Source organism: Entelurus aequoreus, linkage group LG10 (genome assembly GCF_033978785.1).
Source record: "Entelurus aequoreus isolate RoL-2023_Sb linkage group LG10, RoL_Eaeq_v1.1, whole genome shotgun sequence".
Taxonomy (NCBI): domain Eukaryota; kingdom Metazoa; phylum Chordata; class Actinopteri; order Syngnathiformes; family Syngnathidae; genus Entelurus; species Entelurus aequoreus.
In genome coordinates, this window is record NC_084740.1 from 60,470,586 (window position 1) to 60,491,709 (window position 21,124).

Sequence of the window (21,124 nt, forward strand, 5' to 3'; positions counted from 1 at the left end):
ATCCATCAATGTGGCAGCTTCATAGCTTACCAAAGTCCTACTAAAACATTTTGATAGATTTTTGAGCACCGTGTGTAACGTTCTAGTATATTTTCAATGCAACATATAAAATGTTTGTGTTGGTTACTTGAGTCTAGGGCTGCAACTAACGATTAATTTGATAATCGATTAATCTGTCGATTATTACTTCGATTAATCGATTAATAATCGGATAAAAGAGACAAACTACATTTCTATCCTATCCAGTATTTTATTGAAAAAAAAACAGCATACTAGCACCATACTTATTTTGATTATTGTTTCTCAGCTGTTTGTACATGTTGCAGTTTATAAATAAAGGTTTATTTAAAAAAAATTAAAAAAAAATTAAAAAAAATAAAATAAAATAAAAAACCTCTGCGCATGCGCATAGCATATATCCAACAAATCGATGACTAAATTAATCGGCAACTATTTTAATAATCGATTTTAATCGATTTACTCGATTAGTTGTTGCAGCCCTACTTGAGTCATATTGCAGTCTACATGTATCTCTTACGTGTGACTGCTGCCATCATATTGCAGTCCACACGTATCTCTTGTGTGACTGCCATCTAGTGGTTGCACTTATTTCAACATGTACCAAATAAAATTGCTTCAAGGTCGGTAAGCACAACCAAAATGATTCCGTACATTAGGCACACTGTCGAGTTTTGAAAAACTGAAAGGATTTTAAGTGCTCCTTATAGTCCGCAAAATAGGGTCTAAACTAAAACCAAAATATTAGAAGAGTTGTCAGTATAATGCAGTAAAGTTGTAAAGCACTGCAGTCATCACTGATCCAGCAGGACATTAGTGGAGGCTGGCAGACAAATTAGCTGATTAATGTAACAGTAACAAGATGGAATCAACCTCCCCAGAGAGAGATATGGGTGCAGCAATTCTCCGCCTTCTTTTTTTGAAAGAGTTGATCAATATGGCAGCGTCACTTGTAAACAGATAGTGTAGCACACATTTGTGGCAGTCCATTAGATGACAGATAGTGGCAATGTGAGCGCTTTTACACTGGCTGCTGCAAACCTTAACTGCCATAAAATCATGGCTCAGCTCAACCTCTACCTGATCTGAACCTAAACTGATCCCCAGCACCTCTTCCAAGCATCAAACAGCTTTATATGTGCTTATAGTCTATATATATTCATATGTGGTTTATATATATTTATATGTGGTTATAGTGTACATATATTTATATGTGGTTATAGTGTATATATATTTATATGTGGTTTGTATATATTTATATGTGGTTATAGTCTATACATATTCATGTGTAGGTTATAGTATATATATTTATATGTGGTTTATATATATTTATATGTGGTTATAGTGTACATATATTTATATGTGGTTATAGTGTATATATATTTATATGTGGTTTATATATATTTATATGTGGTTATAGTGTACATATATTTATATGTGGTTATAGTGTATATATATTTATATGTGGTTTATATATATTTATATGTGGTTATAGTATATATATTTATATGTGGTTATAGTATATATATTTATATGTGGTTTATATATATTTATATGTGGTTATAGTGTACATATATTTATATGTGGTTATAGTGTATATATATTTATATGTGGTTTATATATATATGTGATTATAGTGTATATATATTTATATGTGGTTTATATATATTTATATGTGGTTATAGTCTATACATATTTATGTGTGGTTATAGTATATATATTTATATGTGGTTTATATATATTTATATGTGGTTATAGTGTATATATATTTATATGTGGCTTATATATATTTATATGTGGTTATAGTGTGTACATATTTATATGTGGTTATAGTCTATATATATTTATATGTGGTTTATATATATTTATATGTGGTTATGGTGTATATATATTTATATGTGGTTTATATATATTTATATGTGTTTATAGTCTATACATATTTATGTGTGGTTATAGTATATATATATATATTTATATGTGGTTTATATATATTTATATGTGGTTATAGTGTACATATATTTATATGTGGTTATAGTGTATATATATTTATATGTGGTTATAGTGTACATATATTTATATGTGGTTATAGTGTATATATATTTATATGTGGTTTATATATATTTATATGTGGTTATAGTGTGTACATATTTATATGTGGTTATAGTGTATATATATTTATGTGGTTATAGTGTATATATATTTATATGTGGTTTATATATATTTATATGTGGTTATATTGTATATATATTTATATGTGGTTATAGTGTATATATATTTATATGTGGTTTATATATAATTATATGTGGTTTATATATTTTTTTATGTGGTTATAGTGTATATATATTTATATGTGGTAATAGTGTATATATATTTATAGACTTAGACTTCCTTTTTATTGTCATTCAAATTTGAACTTTACAGTACAGATAAGAACAAAATTTCGTTGCATTAACTCATGGTAGTGCAGGATAAAAAAGCAATAAGGTGCAGATATAAATAAATAGGTTACTGTACAGACAAATATATTGCACTTTTTCATATGCATCCACGTTTATGGATGTATGTTATATTGTCTTTTTTATTCCAACGAGTTAATCCATTTTGGGGGGAGTTGAGGGGATAATTATGAGGCGTTTAAGAGTCTTACGGCCTGAGGGAAGAAGCTGTTACATTTGTATGTGGTTTATATACTGTATATTTATATGTGGTTATAGTGTATATATATTTATATGTGTTTGCACACTCTTGGAGTCAACATGTGCATAGTCATGTACATAGTGTCATGTACATTTTTTGTATATATTGTTTTTCAAATCACCTGATATATTGTATACTGTGTATATGTACATCATTTATCCATTTTATTTTTTACGTAATTTTTTTATATACATGTTACAGGTTATATATATTTTATTATTGAATGTATCAAATGTGATGAATATTTAATGGACCACAATGGAAACAAGCCTTTTGGCTTTTGGTGCCATCCATTTGCCTTTTTAAAGCATTACATGGATTCCATTCCTTTTAGATGTCAATAAACTTCTCAATCAATCAAAACCTTTGTTACTAAAAGCTTATCGATGAGTTTGAACGTGTTTGATAAAAAGAATAACGACTGTGAATAGGTCTAGCACAATCAAATGAGAAACAACAAAGAAATTCAGCTGTAAAAAAAAAAAAAAATCTTTCTGGTTAGGTTAATAACATTTTAATTAAGGCAAAATCTGCTGCAAAAAATTGCCATCGGATTTTGATGATTGATGAAAGAGAAAAAAAAAAATCAATAGACACGTGATGCCCTTTAAAAGCCTTATAAATATAAGAATTAGTCCATTAGCAGGGATTCAGAGACCAGTAAATGCTAATGAATGGAAGCACAAGGCCATTCTGCTCCATTACAGAGTTTTACCAGCCAGTAGGGCCCTCGCTCTGACGTTATCTATTGGCTAACGCCAGACACACCACTCAAAAATTCTCTGCACTCTAAATGAAAAATGGGACTTGTGTGTTGCCAGAGTAAAGAATGAACATAAATTGATTAGCCAAACTGAACTGCTTTTCGATTTCAAGAGGCGCATTGTTACTCGTTGATAAATATTAGCTGGTTTTACTGAGAAGAAGACACCATACACCAGTCATTTGTAGCAATGAACTCACTCAAATTAGGAAACAGGAAAAAAAATATCAGGAAATAACTATTATATAGTGTTGCCAGATGCAAGCAAAGACTCATTGGTCAGACATAATCCTAAATTTGTGTTTTCCCATTACAAAGCCATCACGTGGATTTCGGGAAATGAACCACCAATAACAAGGGTGGTGTCACAATAAGTATTTTACATTTATGTTGGAGCACAATTAATAGGCAATTTAATTTCCTTTGCACATGTGATAAGCCAGAAGAGATTTGACAAAATGTTCCCCTGTGATTAAAGTCAACTATTAGTTGAAAGCGGTAAATGAGTGAGTCTGTTTGAATGAAAATCAATTTCTATACTGTTTAAAAATCTAATTGAAAAGTATCAAACTATTCCAAATGAAGCTGCAGCTCAGACTGCTTCTAAATATTGCTGACCAAAGTTAAAGGCCTACTGAAATGATTTTTTAAAATTTAAACGGGAATAGCAGATCCATTCTATGTGTCATACTTGATCATTTCGCGATATTGCCATATTTTTGCTGAAAGGATTCAGTGGAGAAAATTGACGATAAAGTTCGCAACTTTTGCTCGCTGATAAAAAAAGCCTTGCCTGTACCGGAAGTAGCGTGACGTCACAAGAGCTAGTATTCCTCACAATTTTCCTTTGTTTACAATGGAGCGAGAGAGATTCGGACCGAGAAAGCGACGATTACCCCATTAATTTGAGCGAGGATGAAAGATTCGTAGATGAGGAACGTTACAGTGAAGGACTTGAGAGGCAGTGATGGACGTATCTTTTTTCGCTCTGACCGTAACTTAGGTACAAGCTGGCTCATTGGATTCCACACTCTCCTTTTTCTATTGTGGATCACGGATTTGTATTTTAAACCACCTCGGATACTATATCCTCTTGAAAATGAGAGTCGAGAACGCGAAATGGACATTTAAAGTGACTTTTATCTCCACGACAATACATCGGTGACACACTTAGCTACTGAGCTAACGTGATAGCATCGTTCTCAAATGAAGATAGAAACAAAAGAAATAAAGCCCTGACTGGAAGGATAGACAGAAGACCAACAATACTATTAAACCATGTACATGTAACTACACGGTTAAAAATTCTCAGCCTGGTAAGGCTTAACAATGCTGTTGCTAACGACGCTAAGGCTAATTTAGCAACTTAGCAACCGGTGTTGTGCCTGAAACCTCACAGAACTATGATAAAAACATTAGCGCTCCACCTACGCTAGCCAGCCCTCATCTTCCCATCAACAGCCGTGCTCACCTGCATTCCAGCGATCGACGGCGCGACGAAGGAGTTCATCCGTGGGTTTGGCGGCTAGCATCGGCTAGGCGTCTGCTAGTCCTTGTTGTGTTGCTGTAAGTATTGTACTTAGCCGCTAATACACCGATCAATCCCACCTACTACGTTCTTCTTTGCAGCCTCCATTGTTCATTAAACAAATTGCAAAAGATTTACCAACACAGATGTCCAGAATACTGTGGAATTTAGTCGAAGAAAACAAGAGGTTTCTGTATCGGGTTCGACAGGGTCCAACCACCTCCGTGGATATTGTGACGTCACGCGCATAAATCATATCCAAGGGAGTTTTTCAACCGGAAGTGTGGCGGGAATTTTAAAATGTCACTTTCAAGGTTCAACTTTATTGTCCCCGCGGGGAAATTTGTCTTGGGCACAGAGCATCATTGCTTTCTTTACATACACAAAAACAACAGAACAGAAACACAAGCGCAGACCCAACCACAACCAGACAACTAACATTTAAACATCAGAACATGGAGCTTGATAGACATAGGTGGCACTTTGATGTAGGCATAAAATCTACAGTATGGAGATAAAGATAAAGTGCCAGTGTGCATTGCACTAGAGCTCATAGATAAAGTGCTATGTGCTAAAGTGCTTAGTTCTAAAGTGCTATGTGCTAAAAAAGTGCTAACCTATGTATTAACATTCTATTGCACCTTGTTGGTCAGCTTAATGGAGGCTGGGACAAATGATAATTCAAGGCGGTTCGATTTGCATAGTGGGACCCGGAGTCTTCTCCCTGATGGCAGGGTTCTATATTCAGGGAAGAGTGGGTGTTGTGAGTTGGAAATAATTTTCTTAGCTTTTTTCCTAACTGCCTGCTCAGAGATGCTCTGTATAGGCTCATATTCTTTCCTCCCTACGATTTTCATTGCCGTTTTATGCATGCCGGCCAGTTTGCTTTTTAGCTTAATGGTTAGGTTGCCAAACCATGAGGTGATCCCATATCTAATGATGCTCTCTACAATGGCACGGTAGAAAATCATCATGATGTGGGTGCTTACGCCGTACAATCTTAATCTTCACAAAAAATATAGCCTCTGTTGCAGTCTATTGCACAGGTTGTCAATATGTGTCTTCCAGCAGAGAAGATTATCAATATGAATCCCTAAATATTTATATGAGGATACCTGGGTGATTTCCTGATTTTTGATGACCACTGGCTCATGGTCAGTCACTTTCCTCGGATCCAAAACCATTTCCTGTGTCTTGGTCACATTTAAAATAAGATAGTTGGTATCACACCACCTAATAAATAGGTCTATCTCGTCTTGGTACACAGAGGGGTCCATATCCTTATAATAATATATAAACTATCAGACTACGTGGTCGCTAGTAGTGGCTTTCAGTAGGCCTTTAAATCACAGAATTGAATCAGACCCCAAAAGCTTAATTACTTTCAATCACAAGTAAATGAAGTATGTATAATTCAAATGTGTACTAACTTGAGTGGAATACGGGGGATGGCGGTAGGTGATGAGGCAGCAGTGACAACCTGCAGGATTTGCTCCAGAGCCGATAGTCCACCGCTTATTTGGAAAGCTACTTGGTCTGCGTTGTTCTGTTGAGGCAGAGACAGAGAGGTCATCAGAGACGTACATTTAGTAGACAATGAGCCATAGACTGAAAATGAAAGGATTGCAATGGCTCTCACTCGGGATTAGGGTTGTCCCGATACCAAGATTTTGGTACCGGTACCAAAATGTATTTTGATACTTTTCTAAATAAAGGGGACCACAAAAAAAGGCATTATTGGCTTTATTTCAACAAAAAATCTTAGGTTACATTAAACATATGTTTATTATTGTAATTTAGTCCTTAAATAAAATAGTGAACATACTAAACAACTTGTCTTTTAGTAGTAAGTAAACAAACAAAGACTCCTAATTAGTCTGCTGACGTATGCAGTAACATATTGTGTAATTTTTCTACTTATTATTTTGACCCATCACCTCCCTGCTTGGCACTCAGCATCAAGGGTTGGAATTGGGGGTTAAATCACCAAAAATGATTCCCGGGCGCGGCACCGCTGCTGCTCACTGCTCCCCTCACCTCCCAGGGGGTGATCAAGGGTGATGGGTCAAATGCAGAGGACACATTTCACCACACCTAGTGTGTGTGTGACAATCCTTGGTACTTTAACTTTAACTTAAATTTGAATGACAATAAAAAGGAAGTCTAAGTCTAAAGTATTCTGGCGATCCAGACTACAACAGTCAAGTTTGGGTCGAAGGCAAATGGCCTCTATAGCTACAGGCTTTGATTAACCAACGCCTCGGTCAAAGAGAGTGAGAAAATGTCAAACAAGGACAAGGAATTATAACAAAATGCTCCATATTTGGATTAGGTTAGGACATTATTTCCCCCATTCTTTTCCTGATTGCCATAGACTGGGTCATGCGAATACAACTGACAGACCCAGGGGTATCCAGTGGACTTTGTTCTCCCAACTTGAAGACCTAGATTTTGCTGATGATCTTGCTGTCCTTGCACCAAAGCACATCCATCTGCAGGAGAAAACTGACAGACTGAACAAATTCGCCCAACAGGTCGGGCTGAACATAAATGTGTCCAAAACACAAGTGATGTGCATTAATGCCACTCCAGATGTACCAATCACAATGAATGGACACGCTCTCGACTATGTTGAGAACTTTACCTATCTGGGAAGTCTCGTCAGTAAGGACAACGCTGCACAAAAGGACATTAGAGCAAGACTCGGAAAGGCACAGGGTGCTTTTGCTAGGCTACACACCATCTGGAAGTCCAAGCAATATAGCTTAAGAACAAAGGTCCGACTTTACAACAGTAATGTAAAATCTGTATTGTTGTACGGCTCGGAGTGCTGGCGAGTAACATACTACGACATGAAAAAAGTCGAAGCCTTCCACAATGGATGCCTCAGGAAACTCTGTCGAATCTTCTGGCCCGAGAAAATATCCAATGCACATCTATACAAGAAGACCAAGTGCAACAGTGTGGTGCTAGAGATCAAATGCCGCCGATTCCAATGGCTTGGGCATGTTCTGAGGATGGACCAAGACCGTATCCCCAAGATCGCACTACGTTGGACTCCACCTGGGAAAAGGAAGCAAGGTCGGCCCAAGAACACGTGGCGGCGTACGGTGACAGCTGAGCTGAAGGAGATGAACCTAACCTGGGGCGAGGCACGGCATGTTGCTCAAGACAGGTCCAGATGGAGGCAGATCGTCGAAGCCTTATGTCCCGCCAGGGACGAAGAGGATTAAGTAAGTAAGTAGGACATTAAAACTGATTTCCACCACTTTCGTACTGTAAATGTATTTAGGTGAGATATCCTCAGTCTATATGTAACACTTCTATTGGAACTAGGCTGGTAGGGAGCAGTGTTGAAGCTGCAGGACCTATGCTTTACCACCGAAGGTCACCCCTCCACCTAATGAGGTTCCAGACTCCTTAGTGCTATGACAGCACTAATATCCAGCCACTTCACTACGCTTTTGTTCCGCAGATGGGAAGTTGCCAACAAGCCTGAACACATTGAGAGTGAAGCGCTTTGCCAAATTACAGCTAAGCTCTTCATCTGTCACTCACGGAGGCGACTGGCTCCTTGATTCCGGTGTTGCACACCAAGCAGACACAGACACAAAAACCTAGACAAACACACTGTAGACTTCCACATAATGAGAAATGTTTGAAAGACAGTGTTTTGTCAAGTGGCTCATTAGGACATGCCAGCAGTTTCCATTCCTAATCAATTGGGTTTCAGGCGCTGAGCTGGGCTTAACCCTTCTCCTAACCCTCCCATCAACACACCCGTCTTACACTTCCCTGGCAAAAGAGAAACCTCTTTCATTGCATCTTATCAAACAGTCTTTAATAGTCTAAACGGGACCTGCCCAGTCATGGCCGTTTCCAGGAGAAACCACACAAAACCAGTGCGGGTTTGTTACTTTTCTGTTCTGACGACAGATTTATGGAACTGAAAAGGATTAGGTTCAAACGACCCGTCATACTATCTCACAATAGCCGCACTTTCCACTTGAAACTTGAATGAAATGTGCCAACACACCTTGTTAACATAACAACCTCACAACAGTTCTCATTGAAAACGTATTAACACACACACAAATGAATAGGCCAAAACATCCATCCAGCTATCCATTTTCTACCGCTTGTCCCTCTCGGGGTTGGGGTGGAGGATGGGTTGGCTGGAGCCTATCCCAGCTGCACTCGGGCAAAAGTCAGGTTACACCCTGGACAAGTTGCCACCTAATCGCAGCAGTATAGAATTAGAAAAGGATGTTGCTGAATAGACAATATGTACAATATTTTTATTTATTTATGTCAGTCCAAACACGCACGCACGACGGAGGAAAAAGGAGGGACTTTGCAGCGCGCGCACTAGCGGTGTCTTGATACAAATATTTTGGTACCGGTACCAAAATGTATTTCGATACTTTTCTAAATAAAGGGGACCACAAATGGCATTATTGGCTGTATTTTAACAACAAATCTTAGTGTACATGAAACATATGTTTATTATTGCAATTTAGTCCTTAAATAAAATAGTGAACATACTAGACAACTTGTCTTTTAGTAGTAAGTAAACAAACAAAGACTCCTAATTAGTCTGCTGACGTATGCAGTAACATATTGTGTCATTTATACACCTATTATTTTGTCTACATTATAAAGGACAAACTGTAAAAATGTATTATTAATCTACTTGTTCATTTACTTTCAACATCTGCTTATTTTCTGTTCTAAAATGTTCTATCTACACTTCTGTTAAAATGTAACAATCACTTATTCTTCTCTTCTTTGATACTTTACATTAGTTTTGGATGATACCACAAACTTAGGTATCAATTCGATACCAAGTAGTTACAGGTTCATACATTGGTCATATTCAAAGTCCTCATGTGTCCAGGGACGTATTTCCTGACTTTATAAACATAATATGAATTTTAATTAAAAAAAGAAAAAAGATTTTGTGACGATAAAAAATATCGATGTAATCATAGTAGTATCGACTAGATACGCTATTGTGCTTGGTATCATTACAGTGGATGTCAGGTGTAGATCCACCCATGGCATTTGTTTACATTGTGACGCCGGTGAGCTATTGTATCCACCTACGGTGTGTAGTGAAGCATGTTTAGCTATTCCTCGTCCTCCAGATTAGCTACTTGTAAGAAACGTACTTTATTTGTCGCCATGTAGGCAAGGATTAGTGATTTAGAAGTAGCTAAAACACTGCCGATTGCGGATGGATGTTAGCTGCTAGCTAGCCAGCCATGTTTTAAAGCTCCTCTTCCTGAGGACGTTTTGTTAGTTTTTAAACCAAAATGAGTCCGTTTTCTGTCTGTGATTGTGCGCTGCCGAACATGCTCCTCTGCTCGTAAAACCAGCAATGTCGCCACAACATGACGACGCGCTGTCATGCCTGTAAAAAATATGGCAAACCGGTACTTTTCAAACAGAGTATAGTACCGTTTTTGATTCATTAGTACCGCGATGCTATACTAGCACCGCCATAGTACCCAGCGTGCACTAAGTAACTGTCAGTTTGAACATACTTTTCTGACATGCTAAGTAACACATCTTCAAATCCTTCAACTTCTAAAATGAAGGTTCCTTTTAATTTGTTCACATTCTTTTCTCCCCCCCAAAATGAATACCAGTGAAAAATGAGCAGCTAATGAATCATTCTTTGGCGGCACGGCCACCAAAGGCCAATCATTATGACCCCAGTTAGGAGGATGGCTTCTGAATAATACAAAAAGGAGAATCTTATTCAATTATTGTGCAGGGTCAACTATTGTTACAGCAGCTGCTGCTCACTGCTGCTCCACTGCAGTGTCCGCAGAGCAGCCAGATTGCACTGTGCACGCTCCTCCCACCAGACACTTTAATTACATCAAGAGGAGGGAAGACCCTCCACCATCCAGTCTGACCCAGATGGACGAGCAAGTGATCAAGTTCACAGAGTACTGGATTCACACTCGATCGCATTTGAAATCACTCAAGTGAGTGACAGAAGTAAAATAGATGGTCATCTCTCAGCCCTTTAAACACAACTCTGAAGCCCTGTTGGCTATAAACCACACACAAGTAAATATGTACAGCAAACACGTGTCTTTGTAGTGTTTACAATACATTCAACTATACATTAGGAGTCGAGTCAAATGAAAAATAAAAGAGTACCGTATTTTTCGGACTATAAGTCGCAGTTTTTTTCATAGTTTGGTCGGGGTGCGACTTATACTCAGGAGCGACTTATGTGTGAAATTATTAACACATTAGCGTAAAATATCCAATAATATTATTGATCTCATTCACGTAAGAGACTAGACGTATAAGATTTCATGGGATTTAGCGATTAGGAGTGACAGATTGTTTGGTAAACGTATAGCAAGTTCTATATCAGGGGTCACCAACGCGGTGCCCGCGGGCACCAGGTAGCCCGTAAGGACCAGATGAGTAGCCCGCTGGCCTGATCTAAAAATAGCTCAAATAGCAGCACTTACCAGTGAGCTGCCTCTATTTTTAAAATTGTATTTATTTACTAGCAAGCTGGTCTCGCTTTGCCCGACATTTTTAATTCTAAGAGAGACAAAACTCAAATAGAATGTGAAAATCCAAGAAAATATTTTAAAGACTTGGTCTTCACTTGTTTAAATAAATTCATTTATTTTTTTACTTTGCTTCTTATAACTTTCAGAAAAACAATTTTAGAGAAAAAATACAACCTTAAAAATGATTTTAGGATTTTTAAACACATATACATTTTTACCTTTTAAATTCCTTCCTCTTCTTTACTGACAATTTAAATCAATGTTCAAGTATTTTTTTTTTTTTATTGTAAAGAATAATAAATTAATTTTGATTTAATTCTTCATTTTAGGTTCTGTTTTTTCGACGAAGAATATTTGTGAAATATTTCTTCAAATTTCTTATGATTAAAATTCAAAAAAATTATTCTGGCAAATCTACGAAATCTGTAGAATCAAATTTGAATCTTATTTCAAAGTCTTTTGAATTTCTTTTAAAAAATTTGTTCTGGAAAATCTAGAAGAAATAATGATTTGTCTTTGTAAGAAATATAGCTTGGTCCAATTTGTTATATATTCTAACAAAGTGCAGATTGGATTTTAACCTATTTAAAACATGTCATTAAAATTCTAAAATTAATCTTAATCAGGAAAAATTACTAAAGATGTTCCATAAATTGTTTTTTTAATTTTTTCAAAAAGATTCGAATTTGCTAGTTTTTCTCTTCTTTTTTTCGGTAGAATTTTGAATTTTAAAGAGTCGAAATTGAAGATAAACTATGTTTCAAAATTCAATTGTCATTTTTTTCGTGTTTTCTCCTCTTTTAAACCGTTCAATTAAGTGTAAATATCATTAATTATTAATAATAACATAGAGTTAAAGGTAAATTGAGCAAATTGGCTATTTCTGGAAATTTATTTAAGTGTGTATCAAACTGGTAGCCCTTCGCATTAATCACTACCCAAGAAGTAGCTCTTGCTTTCAAAAAGGTTGGTGACTTCTGTTGTATATGTTATAGTTATTTGAATGACTCTTACCATAATATATTACGTTAACATACCAGTTGGTTATTTATGCCTCATATAACGTACACTTATTCAGCCTGTTGTTCACTATTCTTTAGACATTTTAAATTGCCTTTCAAATGTCTATTCTTGCTGTTGGCTTTTATCAAATACATTTCTCCAAAAAATGCGACTTATACTCCAGTGCGACTTATATATGTTTTTTTCTTTCTTTATTATGCATTTTCGGCCGGTGCGACTTATACTCCGGAGCGACTTATAATTTAAGACATTTTAAAAACAGTTAATCTTTTTAACCTTGTAAAAAGAAGCATGCTTTTTAGTAGTATTTGCGTGCATCTTTACAAAAACACACAAATTCTTCTTTTCAGCACATATGGCCAAAAGTTTGGACACACCTTCTCATTCAATCTTTATTTCCATGACTATTTACATTGTAGATTGTCACATCAAAACTATGAATGAACACATGTGGAGTTATGTACTAAACAAAAAAAAGGTGAAATAACTGAAAACATGTTTTATATTCTAGTTTCTTCAAAATAGCCACCCTTTGCTCTGATTACTGCTTTGCACACACTTGGCATTCTCTCCATGAGCTTCAAGAGGTAGTCACCTGAAAGGCTTTTCACTTCACAGGTGTCATAGTTTTGATGTGACAATCTACAATGTAAATAGTCATGAAAATAAAGAAAATGCATTGAAATGAGAAGGTGTGTCCAAACTTTTGACCTGTACTGTATGTGTAGGAATATAATCATTTGTGATGTCATCTGCCCTTACTAAAACCTATCTCACAGGCTTACTCAGCACAAAAAGGCTCTCACAGGTGGCAATGAAAATGTAACCAGAGTCCACACTTCCTGATACTCTTCCTGTATTCTTGACATTTTCTGTTTCAGACAGTCTCTAATCGAAAGACTTTATACGAAGACATTTTGATATGGCAAGAGTGTGTGCAGCAGCACATTGAACAATTGTGCTTCTCAATCCCAGAGTATTGCAATAATTGGGTTTGACAGAAAATAAAGCATTAGGGGCCACAGAGGGAGAAACAGGCTGGGGTCAGATGGAGATGAGGCGTAACCTGGCGAGCAGAGGGGGGGGGGGGGGGGGGGGTGAAAGAGGCGGGGCTCAAACAGCAGTGCAGGAGGGGAGAGTCGGGTGTTGTCTATGGAATTAGCAGAGAAAGTGGAGACTGAATCAGATACGGGGGAGAAAAACAAATCTCTAGGTGAGTCAGTGACATGAGAGATGCTTGTTAGGTCAAATAATCTAAACGCTGGCGACGTGAAGTGACTCAGGGGCCAGACAGCCATGCTGACGGAGACTCTATTTATTTGACTTTGGGATTAGAGAGAAAAGTGTTCTCCGGACTGCCTCGTTTGCCAATCATGTTTCCCAATTGCTCTGTTTGGAGATGGTGAAGCAGAACTTGACCAAATGAACTTTTAAACCCAAGTGCAAGACAAAGTCCAAGAACCTCACTCTCCCTTGATTGGCCTTTTTACCGCAACACTACTGGTGAATGGCGCACATATGACCTCTGACCTCCTGCTGAGAGTGGGTGGAGCTGGAAGGAGGGTCATCTCACTGGACTCCTCCTCTCTACTTCACCACAGCATCTCGGCCATTACCGTTGTCACTGATGGGACTTCATAATCTCTCTATTGCCACGCCCACTGACACACGGTGGGGTGGTATGATGGCGTAAACCACAACTTGGCAGGAAATGTATGCCTCATTACAGGAAGTGGGCTGTATATTCTCCGCATCATAAACAAGGTGGCAGGTTTCAATGCCTTACTGCTGCTCAGATGAATGTGGGTTTTACACTTATATATATACAGGTTTCAAATAAACTTTTGAGGAAAAACAGTTATATGTTTACGTAACTGTAGATTACAAATATTACCCAAATGTTTAGTTTATTTATCTCTATTGTATAGCACTGTATTAGTCATGAGTGTGACACCTCAGTTGCCATAGGTGTTTTTTTTATAACTGTATGGAGTTACATGCAACAACATGGGGCTACAAATTGTACATTTTTCTAGTCTTTTTTAAATTGTATCTTGTTTCCATTGTAAATATTGATGGTAGCATTGTACAAATCACTACCAAAGAGCTATCCACTTACATGGCTTTTTGATGGTGTTTGTTGACTGGTCAATAGATAATTGTCTAGGCCATGGGTGTCAAACCGTGTAATTTCATTTGGCCCTTGAGGCAATATCAAATTAACATTAGAGCTGGCCCGCCGGTATTATACAGCGGCAGGGCCGCTGTAACACCGCATTCACCGCTAATACTCATACTTGCCAACCCTCCCGATTTTCCCGGGAGACTCCTGAATTTCAGTGCGCCTCCCGAAAATCTCCCGGGGCAAACCATTCTCCCGAATTTCTCCCGGACAACATTATTAGGGGCGTGCCTTAAAGGCACTCTCTTCAACGTCCTCTACAACCTGTCGTCACATACGCTTTTCCTCCATACAAACAGCGTGCCGGCCCAGTCACATACTATATGCGGTTTTTCACACACAAAAGTGAATGCAAAGCATACTTGATCAACAGCCATACAGGTCACACTGAGGGTGTCCGTATAAACAACTTTAACACTGTTACAAATATGCGCCACACAGTGAACCCACACCAAACAAGAATGACAAACACATTTCGGGAGAACATCCGCACCGTAACACAACATAAACACAACAGAACAAATACCCAGAACCCCTTGCAGCACTAACTCTTGCGGGACGCTACAATATACACCCCCGCTACCACCAAACCCCACCCCCACCAAAAGAGGCATTCAATTTTTTTTTATTTAAATTGTATTTAATATACCATTGATGTTTTTTCGTTTGTTTTTTGAAAGTTGATTTTGCACTATTAAGTTATATAAGCGTTGCTTGTTCCATATTCAGTGTTAAAGCAAATCAGTGTAGCAAACTGAGCAATAATTAACGTTTTATTCATGCACTTTCTCTTGCTACTTCAAGGCTTGAATGTTTGATTCATTCATTATTGTTATTTTATTTTCAAATTTATTATTAGCCTGTGGAAAAAGTTTATTTTGGTATTTACCTCGGAAGGCTGCAAATAGAAAAGAGGCATTCATTTTTTATTTACATTTTATTTTATGACATTGATATTTTTTTATTATTATTATTATTATTATTTGAAACTGGATTTTGCATGTCACCATAAAGTTATATAAGCCTTGCTTGTTCAATATTCAATGCAAAACTTGTTTGGGTCCCTATTAAAAGGTTAATTTGTTCAACCTTGGTCCGCGGCTTTGTTCAGTTTAAAGTTTTGGCCCAATCTGTATTTGAGTTTGACACCCCTGGTCTAGGCCAAAGGTGTCAAACTCAAGGCCCGAGGCCAGATCTGGCCCGCAACATCATTTTATCTGGCCCGCAAACACCTGGAAATGATATGAAGTACTTCACAAAAGGTATTAATCATTTCCATTTCAACAGAAAAAAATACACGTATTGCATACAATTGCATCTCTTTTAAAATGTAATTTCATGTAATAATGCAACAAATATAATACTATCATACATTTCAAACTTTTTTTGTTAAAATAAAAATAATAAGGACAAATATGTGCTTGACTTATGATTTCAAAGCAAGTTTTCCATCCAACTGTACACTGTAAAAATAAAAATACTGTAGAATATACAGTAAAAAGCTGGCAGCTCAGTTGCTAGGATTTTGTCGTACAAAAACTATAGTACCCTTTCCATTTACAGTAATATGCTGGAAAAACACTATCAATTTTACAGTAAAACTGTAGCGACTGAGCTGCCAGTTTTTTTTACTGCAAAATCTAAAGATTTAACTATATATATATATATATATATATATATATATATATATATATATATATATATATATATATATATATATATATATATATATATATATATATAATGAAATGCATAGGCAATTGTATAATATTACATTGATGTGAATCCTCATACATTTATTTCCATAAATTATTCACGGTTACAAGCGGCCCTCTGAGGCCAGACAACTGCGACGTGACCCTCAGTGAAAACCAGTTCGACTCCCCTATTCTAGGCTAACTAATTAATGACCTAAAATGAAATGAAAAGCAGTATTAAAAAATAATATGGATTACAATGGCAGGTGCCGTCAAAAATTGCACTTAAATGAGCTATTACTATTTTCCTGATCTAATTAATTAGTACATTATATAGTGTCTCTCTTATAATATGATGTAACACAATTTACAGAGCAACGGAACTATGAAAACATGGCTTAATCCAGTGTTTTTCAACCACTGTGCCGCGGCACACTAGTGTGCCGTGAGATAAAGTCTGGTGTGCCGTGGGAGATTATCTAATTTCACCTATTTGGGTTAAAATATTTTTTTGCAAACCAGTAATTATAGTGTGCAAATGATGTGTTGTTGTTGAGTGTTGGTGCTGTCTACAGCTCGGTAGAGTAACTGTGTAATACTCTTCCATATCAGTAGGTGGCAGCAGGTAGCTAATTTCTTTGTAAATGTCGTAAACAGCGGGAGGCAGCGTGCAGGTAAAAAGGTGTCTAATGCTTAAACCAAAAATAAAAAAAGGTGAGTGCCCCTAAGAAAAGTAATTGAAGCTTACGGAAGGCTATGCATAACGAAACTAAAACTGAACTGGCTGCAAAGTAAACAAAAACAGAATGCTGGACGACAGCAAAGACTTACTGTGGAGCAGTGACGGCGTCCACAATGTACATCCGAACATGACATGTCAATCAACAATGTGCCCACAAAGAAGGATAAAAACAAATGAAATAGTCTTGATTGCTAAAACTAAGTAGATGCGGGAAATATCGCTCAAAGGAAGACATGAAACTGCTGCAGGAAAATACCAAAACAAGAGAAAAAGCCACCAAAATAGGAGCGCAAAACAAGAAGTAAAACACTACACACAGGAAAACAGCAACAAACTCAAAATAAGTCAGGGTGTGATGTGACAGTACACCTACTTTGAGACAAGAGCTACACTACCATTCAAAAGTTTGGGGTCACATTGAAATGTCCTTATTTTTGAAGGAAAAGCACTGTACTTTTCAATGAAGATAACTTTAAACTAGTCTTAACTTGAAAGAAATACACTCTATACATTGCTAATGTGGTAAATGACTATTCTAGCTGCAAATGTATGGGTTTTGGTGCAATATCTACATAGGTGTATAGAGGCCCATTTCCAGAAACTATCACTCCAGTGTTCTAATGGTACAATGTGTTTGCTCATTGGCTCAGAAGGCTAATTGATGATTAGAAAACCCTTGTGCAATCATGTTCACACATCTGAAAACAGTTTAGCTCGTTACAGAAGCTACAAAACTGACCTTCCTTTGAGCAGATTGAGTTTCTGGAGCATCACATTTGTGGGGTCAATTAAACGCTCAAAATGGCCAGAAAAAGAGAACTTTCATCTGAAACTCGACAGTCTATTCTTGTTCTTAGAAATGAAGGCTATTCCACAAAATTGTTTGGGTGACCCCAAACTTTTGAACGGTAGTGTATATTGATGCATGCTTAGTTATGCTTTAAAGTCATATCCAACAATTGCGACGACGACTTTTTACTGTCAACTGAGTTGAGTTTTTTAATGATTTCTGCTGGTGGTGTGCCTCCGCATTTTTTCAACGCAAAAAATGTGCCTTGGCTCAAAAAAGGTTGAAAAACACTGGATTAATCCAACAACTTTGTTAAATTTGAATTGAAAATCCAGAAAAATCTGCCAGGGGATAAATCGTGGTAGTCTACAATCATGCATTCGGAGTTCAATAAGACTTTGAGAAAATTAACTACTATCAATCCAGGGTCTCGCAGACACGCACAAAAAAACGTCAACTGACCATTGTCTAAACAAGTGGCGTCGGAGTGGTACACGCCAAGCAAGACCGGGACAATGCTCGCTCTCGTGCCAGGAAGCCCCTCTATTGGTACCATGTGCACAAACAAAACGTGGTTAACATGGTCTTCATTAGCCAATATCCAAAGGCAAGTGGCTGAAGAGTAAGTGATACTTAGCAGGGTGAGACAGAGGGAGACCAAACCAAACACAACTAATAGCCGAGGAGACATGCCGAGCGTCTGGCTGCAGACGCTTCAGCCCACAGACGAGCTAAAAGAGCGGGTCAATTGCTAAATGCCAGCAGAGGATGTGCAGCAGTAAAGGTAACATAGAAATATATGCATTATATGAAATAAATATGGATATAATACAATGACACTGCTGGCTCTACCTGCTTCTCCAAGATGCGAGAAATCTCCCCTAAGGTTCGGTCCAGACCAGACACTTTGTTGTTGGCCCACTGGCCATTGTCTTGGCCCTGCAACTGCTTCAAAAGGTCCTTCACTAGGCGCTGCAACCTGAATGTAACGTGGACAAAGAGAAAAACATCTGAGCAACAGTGCAAAATAACAGCATTTATTATTTTACCCTGATTGCCTAATAACGTTGGCAGAAGTTAGTGCAGCAAATTAAGGTAATTAGGGGAATGTTGGAATTGCTGCAATTCAACAATTGATGATAGAGGGCCACCACGTTGTAGAAGACGAGGTTCTAAAGACATTGATTGCATTACTTGTACATATGGCTTTATTAATCTGGACGACTTTCTCTTTACAATGTCTTATCATTGAATAGATGGCAATACATGTTTCCCGCTTACAGAAAAATACCATTTATCTTGACCTTAGAGGGGAACTGAACTTAATTGGGGGAATTTTTTTCATCAGCCACAATCCAAGAACACGCATCTTTCTTTTTTCTGCACATTTTTAATAATGAAAAAGTGCTAGCAAGAAGCTTCCAGTCAGTAGGACCACAATGCAGGTAATGGGGATTGTAGTAATTCTTCCCATAAAGCCTTCTAAAAAGCATCCAAAAACCTTTAACAATATTTCATGTACCTGCTGTAAGTACCGTAATTTCCGGACTATAAGCCGCACCTGACTATAAGCCGCACCAGCTAAATTTAGGGGAAAATACAGATTGCTCCATATATAAGCCGCACCCGACTATAAGCCGCAGGGTTTTGATGTGTAATTACCGTAGTATATAGGGGTTCCTGCTACCACGGAGGGGATTGTCGGGACAGAGATGACTGTTTGGGAACGCAGAGCATCCCATTTATTAACAATAAATCTTTCAATCATTCAATCAAACTTTCACATCTTTGACATGGCGAACAGCATTCGTGCAGAGTACAAATAATACAACGGTGCAAAGTAATACAAAGTGCTCGCCTGTACGTTATCAAAATAACCAGCCTACCGGTATATGAAAAGTCAGTCTTTAATCATTGTGTCATCGTCTTCCTCCTGCGTACTAAAACCACCGAAATCCTCTTCGTCGGTGTCGGAGAAGAACAGGCCGTAAATAAGCCGCACCCTTGTATAAGCCGCAGGGACCAGAACGAGGGGGAAAAGTAGCGGCTTATAGTCCGGAAATTACGGTATGTTACAGACTTGGACTCTTTCTGAAAAATGACAACTGGTCCTACCAAAAAACTGTATTAAAAGGCATTCGAGTTATTAGTGAGAGTAAGAATAAAAGTACATTAAAATATTAAATCTTGGCAAGTGGCAATTTATTTGCAGTGCAGATCTTATTGAACAACTTTGATGGTACACAAACTGTAAATGCTCCAATTGACCAATCAATTATTGAAGTTAACATTGGAAGTACCGTATTTCCTTGAATTGGCGCAGGGAATATAGTATTCGCACGTCTAGAATTACTGCCGGGTCAAACTCGTTTCTCAAAATAATTAACGTATGCTTGGCCTTATCGCCGGTTCATTATTAACGCCGGATCAAATTCGTTTCGCAAAATATTAATTTTATTATCGCATGTCTATAATTTTCGCCGGGTCAAACTCGTTTCGCAAAATATTTAGCATATGGCTAGAACTTCCACCGGGTCAAATTCGTTACGTCACGAGTGACGCTTTACCTGTCCTCATTTTCAAAATGGAGGAAGCTGCTTTCAGTAGTTTGCAATCGCACAAAGGAAAAAAGATAAAGAGTTATTCAGTAGGATTTAAGGTCCGAGCTATTGAATACCGGTACAGTATGCTAAAAAGAACAGTAAGCAGCTCTGTTTTATTAATATACCGTAGCTGCGTGTGTCAAATACTGTATAAGTCATTAAATGACTCCCGCCTCCTGGTGGTAGAGGGCGCTAGTGATCCTTCTTGCGACTTCCGGTACGGCAGAAGAAGTGACAACACGCAGCAAGAGATTTTTTTTTTTTCCCCTCTGCCTGAACTTTTAACATGGAGGATTACATACCGGTATCTAAAATAAAACAGTTTTCTAAACTGGACTTTCAATGGAAGCAGGAGGTAATAATTAAAGGAATATCTCCATCGAGACAGAGAGACTTTTAAAACTGAAGAAAGAAAATAAGGAAGACTTCTATAAACAAGTTATCAATGCTTTTGGTCAGAAGGAGCTCCAAATGGACTCCATTTATAAGTACAGGTAAGACCATAATAACGTTTTTTTTTTTATTAAACGTGCTTT

General features: G+C 37.4%; 1 protein-coding gene across 4 annotated transcripts in view; it reads right to left on the reverse strand.

Moving 5' to 3' along the window:
- scaper (S-phase cyclin A-associated protein in the ER) overlaps positions 1-21,124 on the reverse strand; it is a 148,997-nt gene that overhangs the window by 48,798 nt on the left and 79,075 nt on the right. For all 4 annotated transcript variants that reach the window (XM_062061329.1, XM_062061331.1, XM_062061328.1 and 1 more), the window contains 2 exons: positions 18,838-18,964; positions 6,437-6,552 (listed from right to left, as the gene is read on the reverse strand). In XM_062061329.1, the coding sequence (XP_061917313.1) occupies positions 6,437-6,552; positions 18,838-18,964 (243 nt within the window). The remainder of the gene's footprint in view (positions 1-6,436; positions 6,553-18,837; positions 18,965-21,124) is intronic.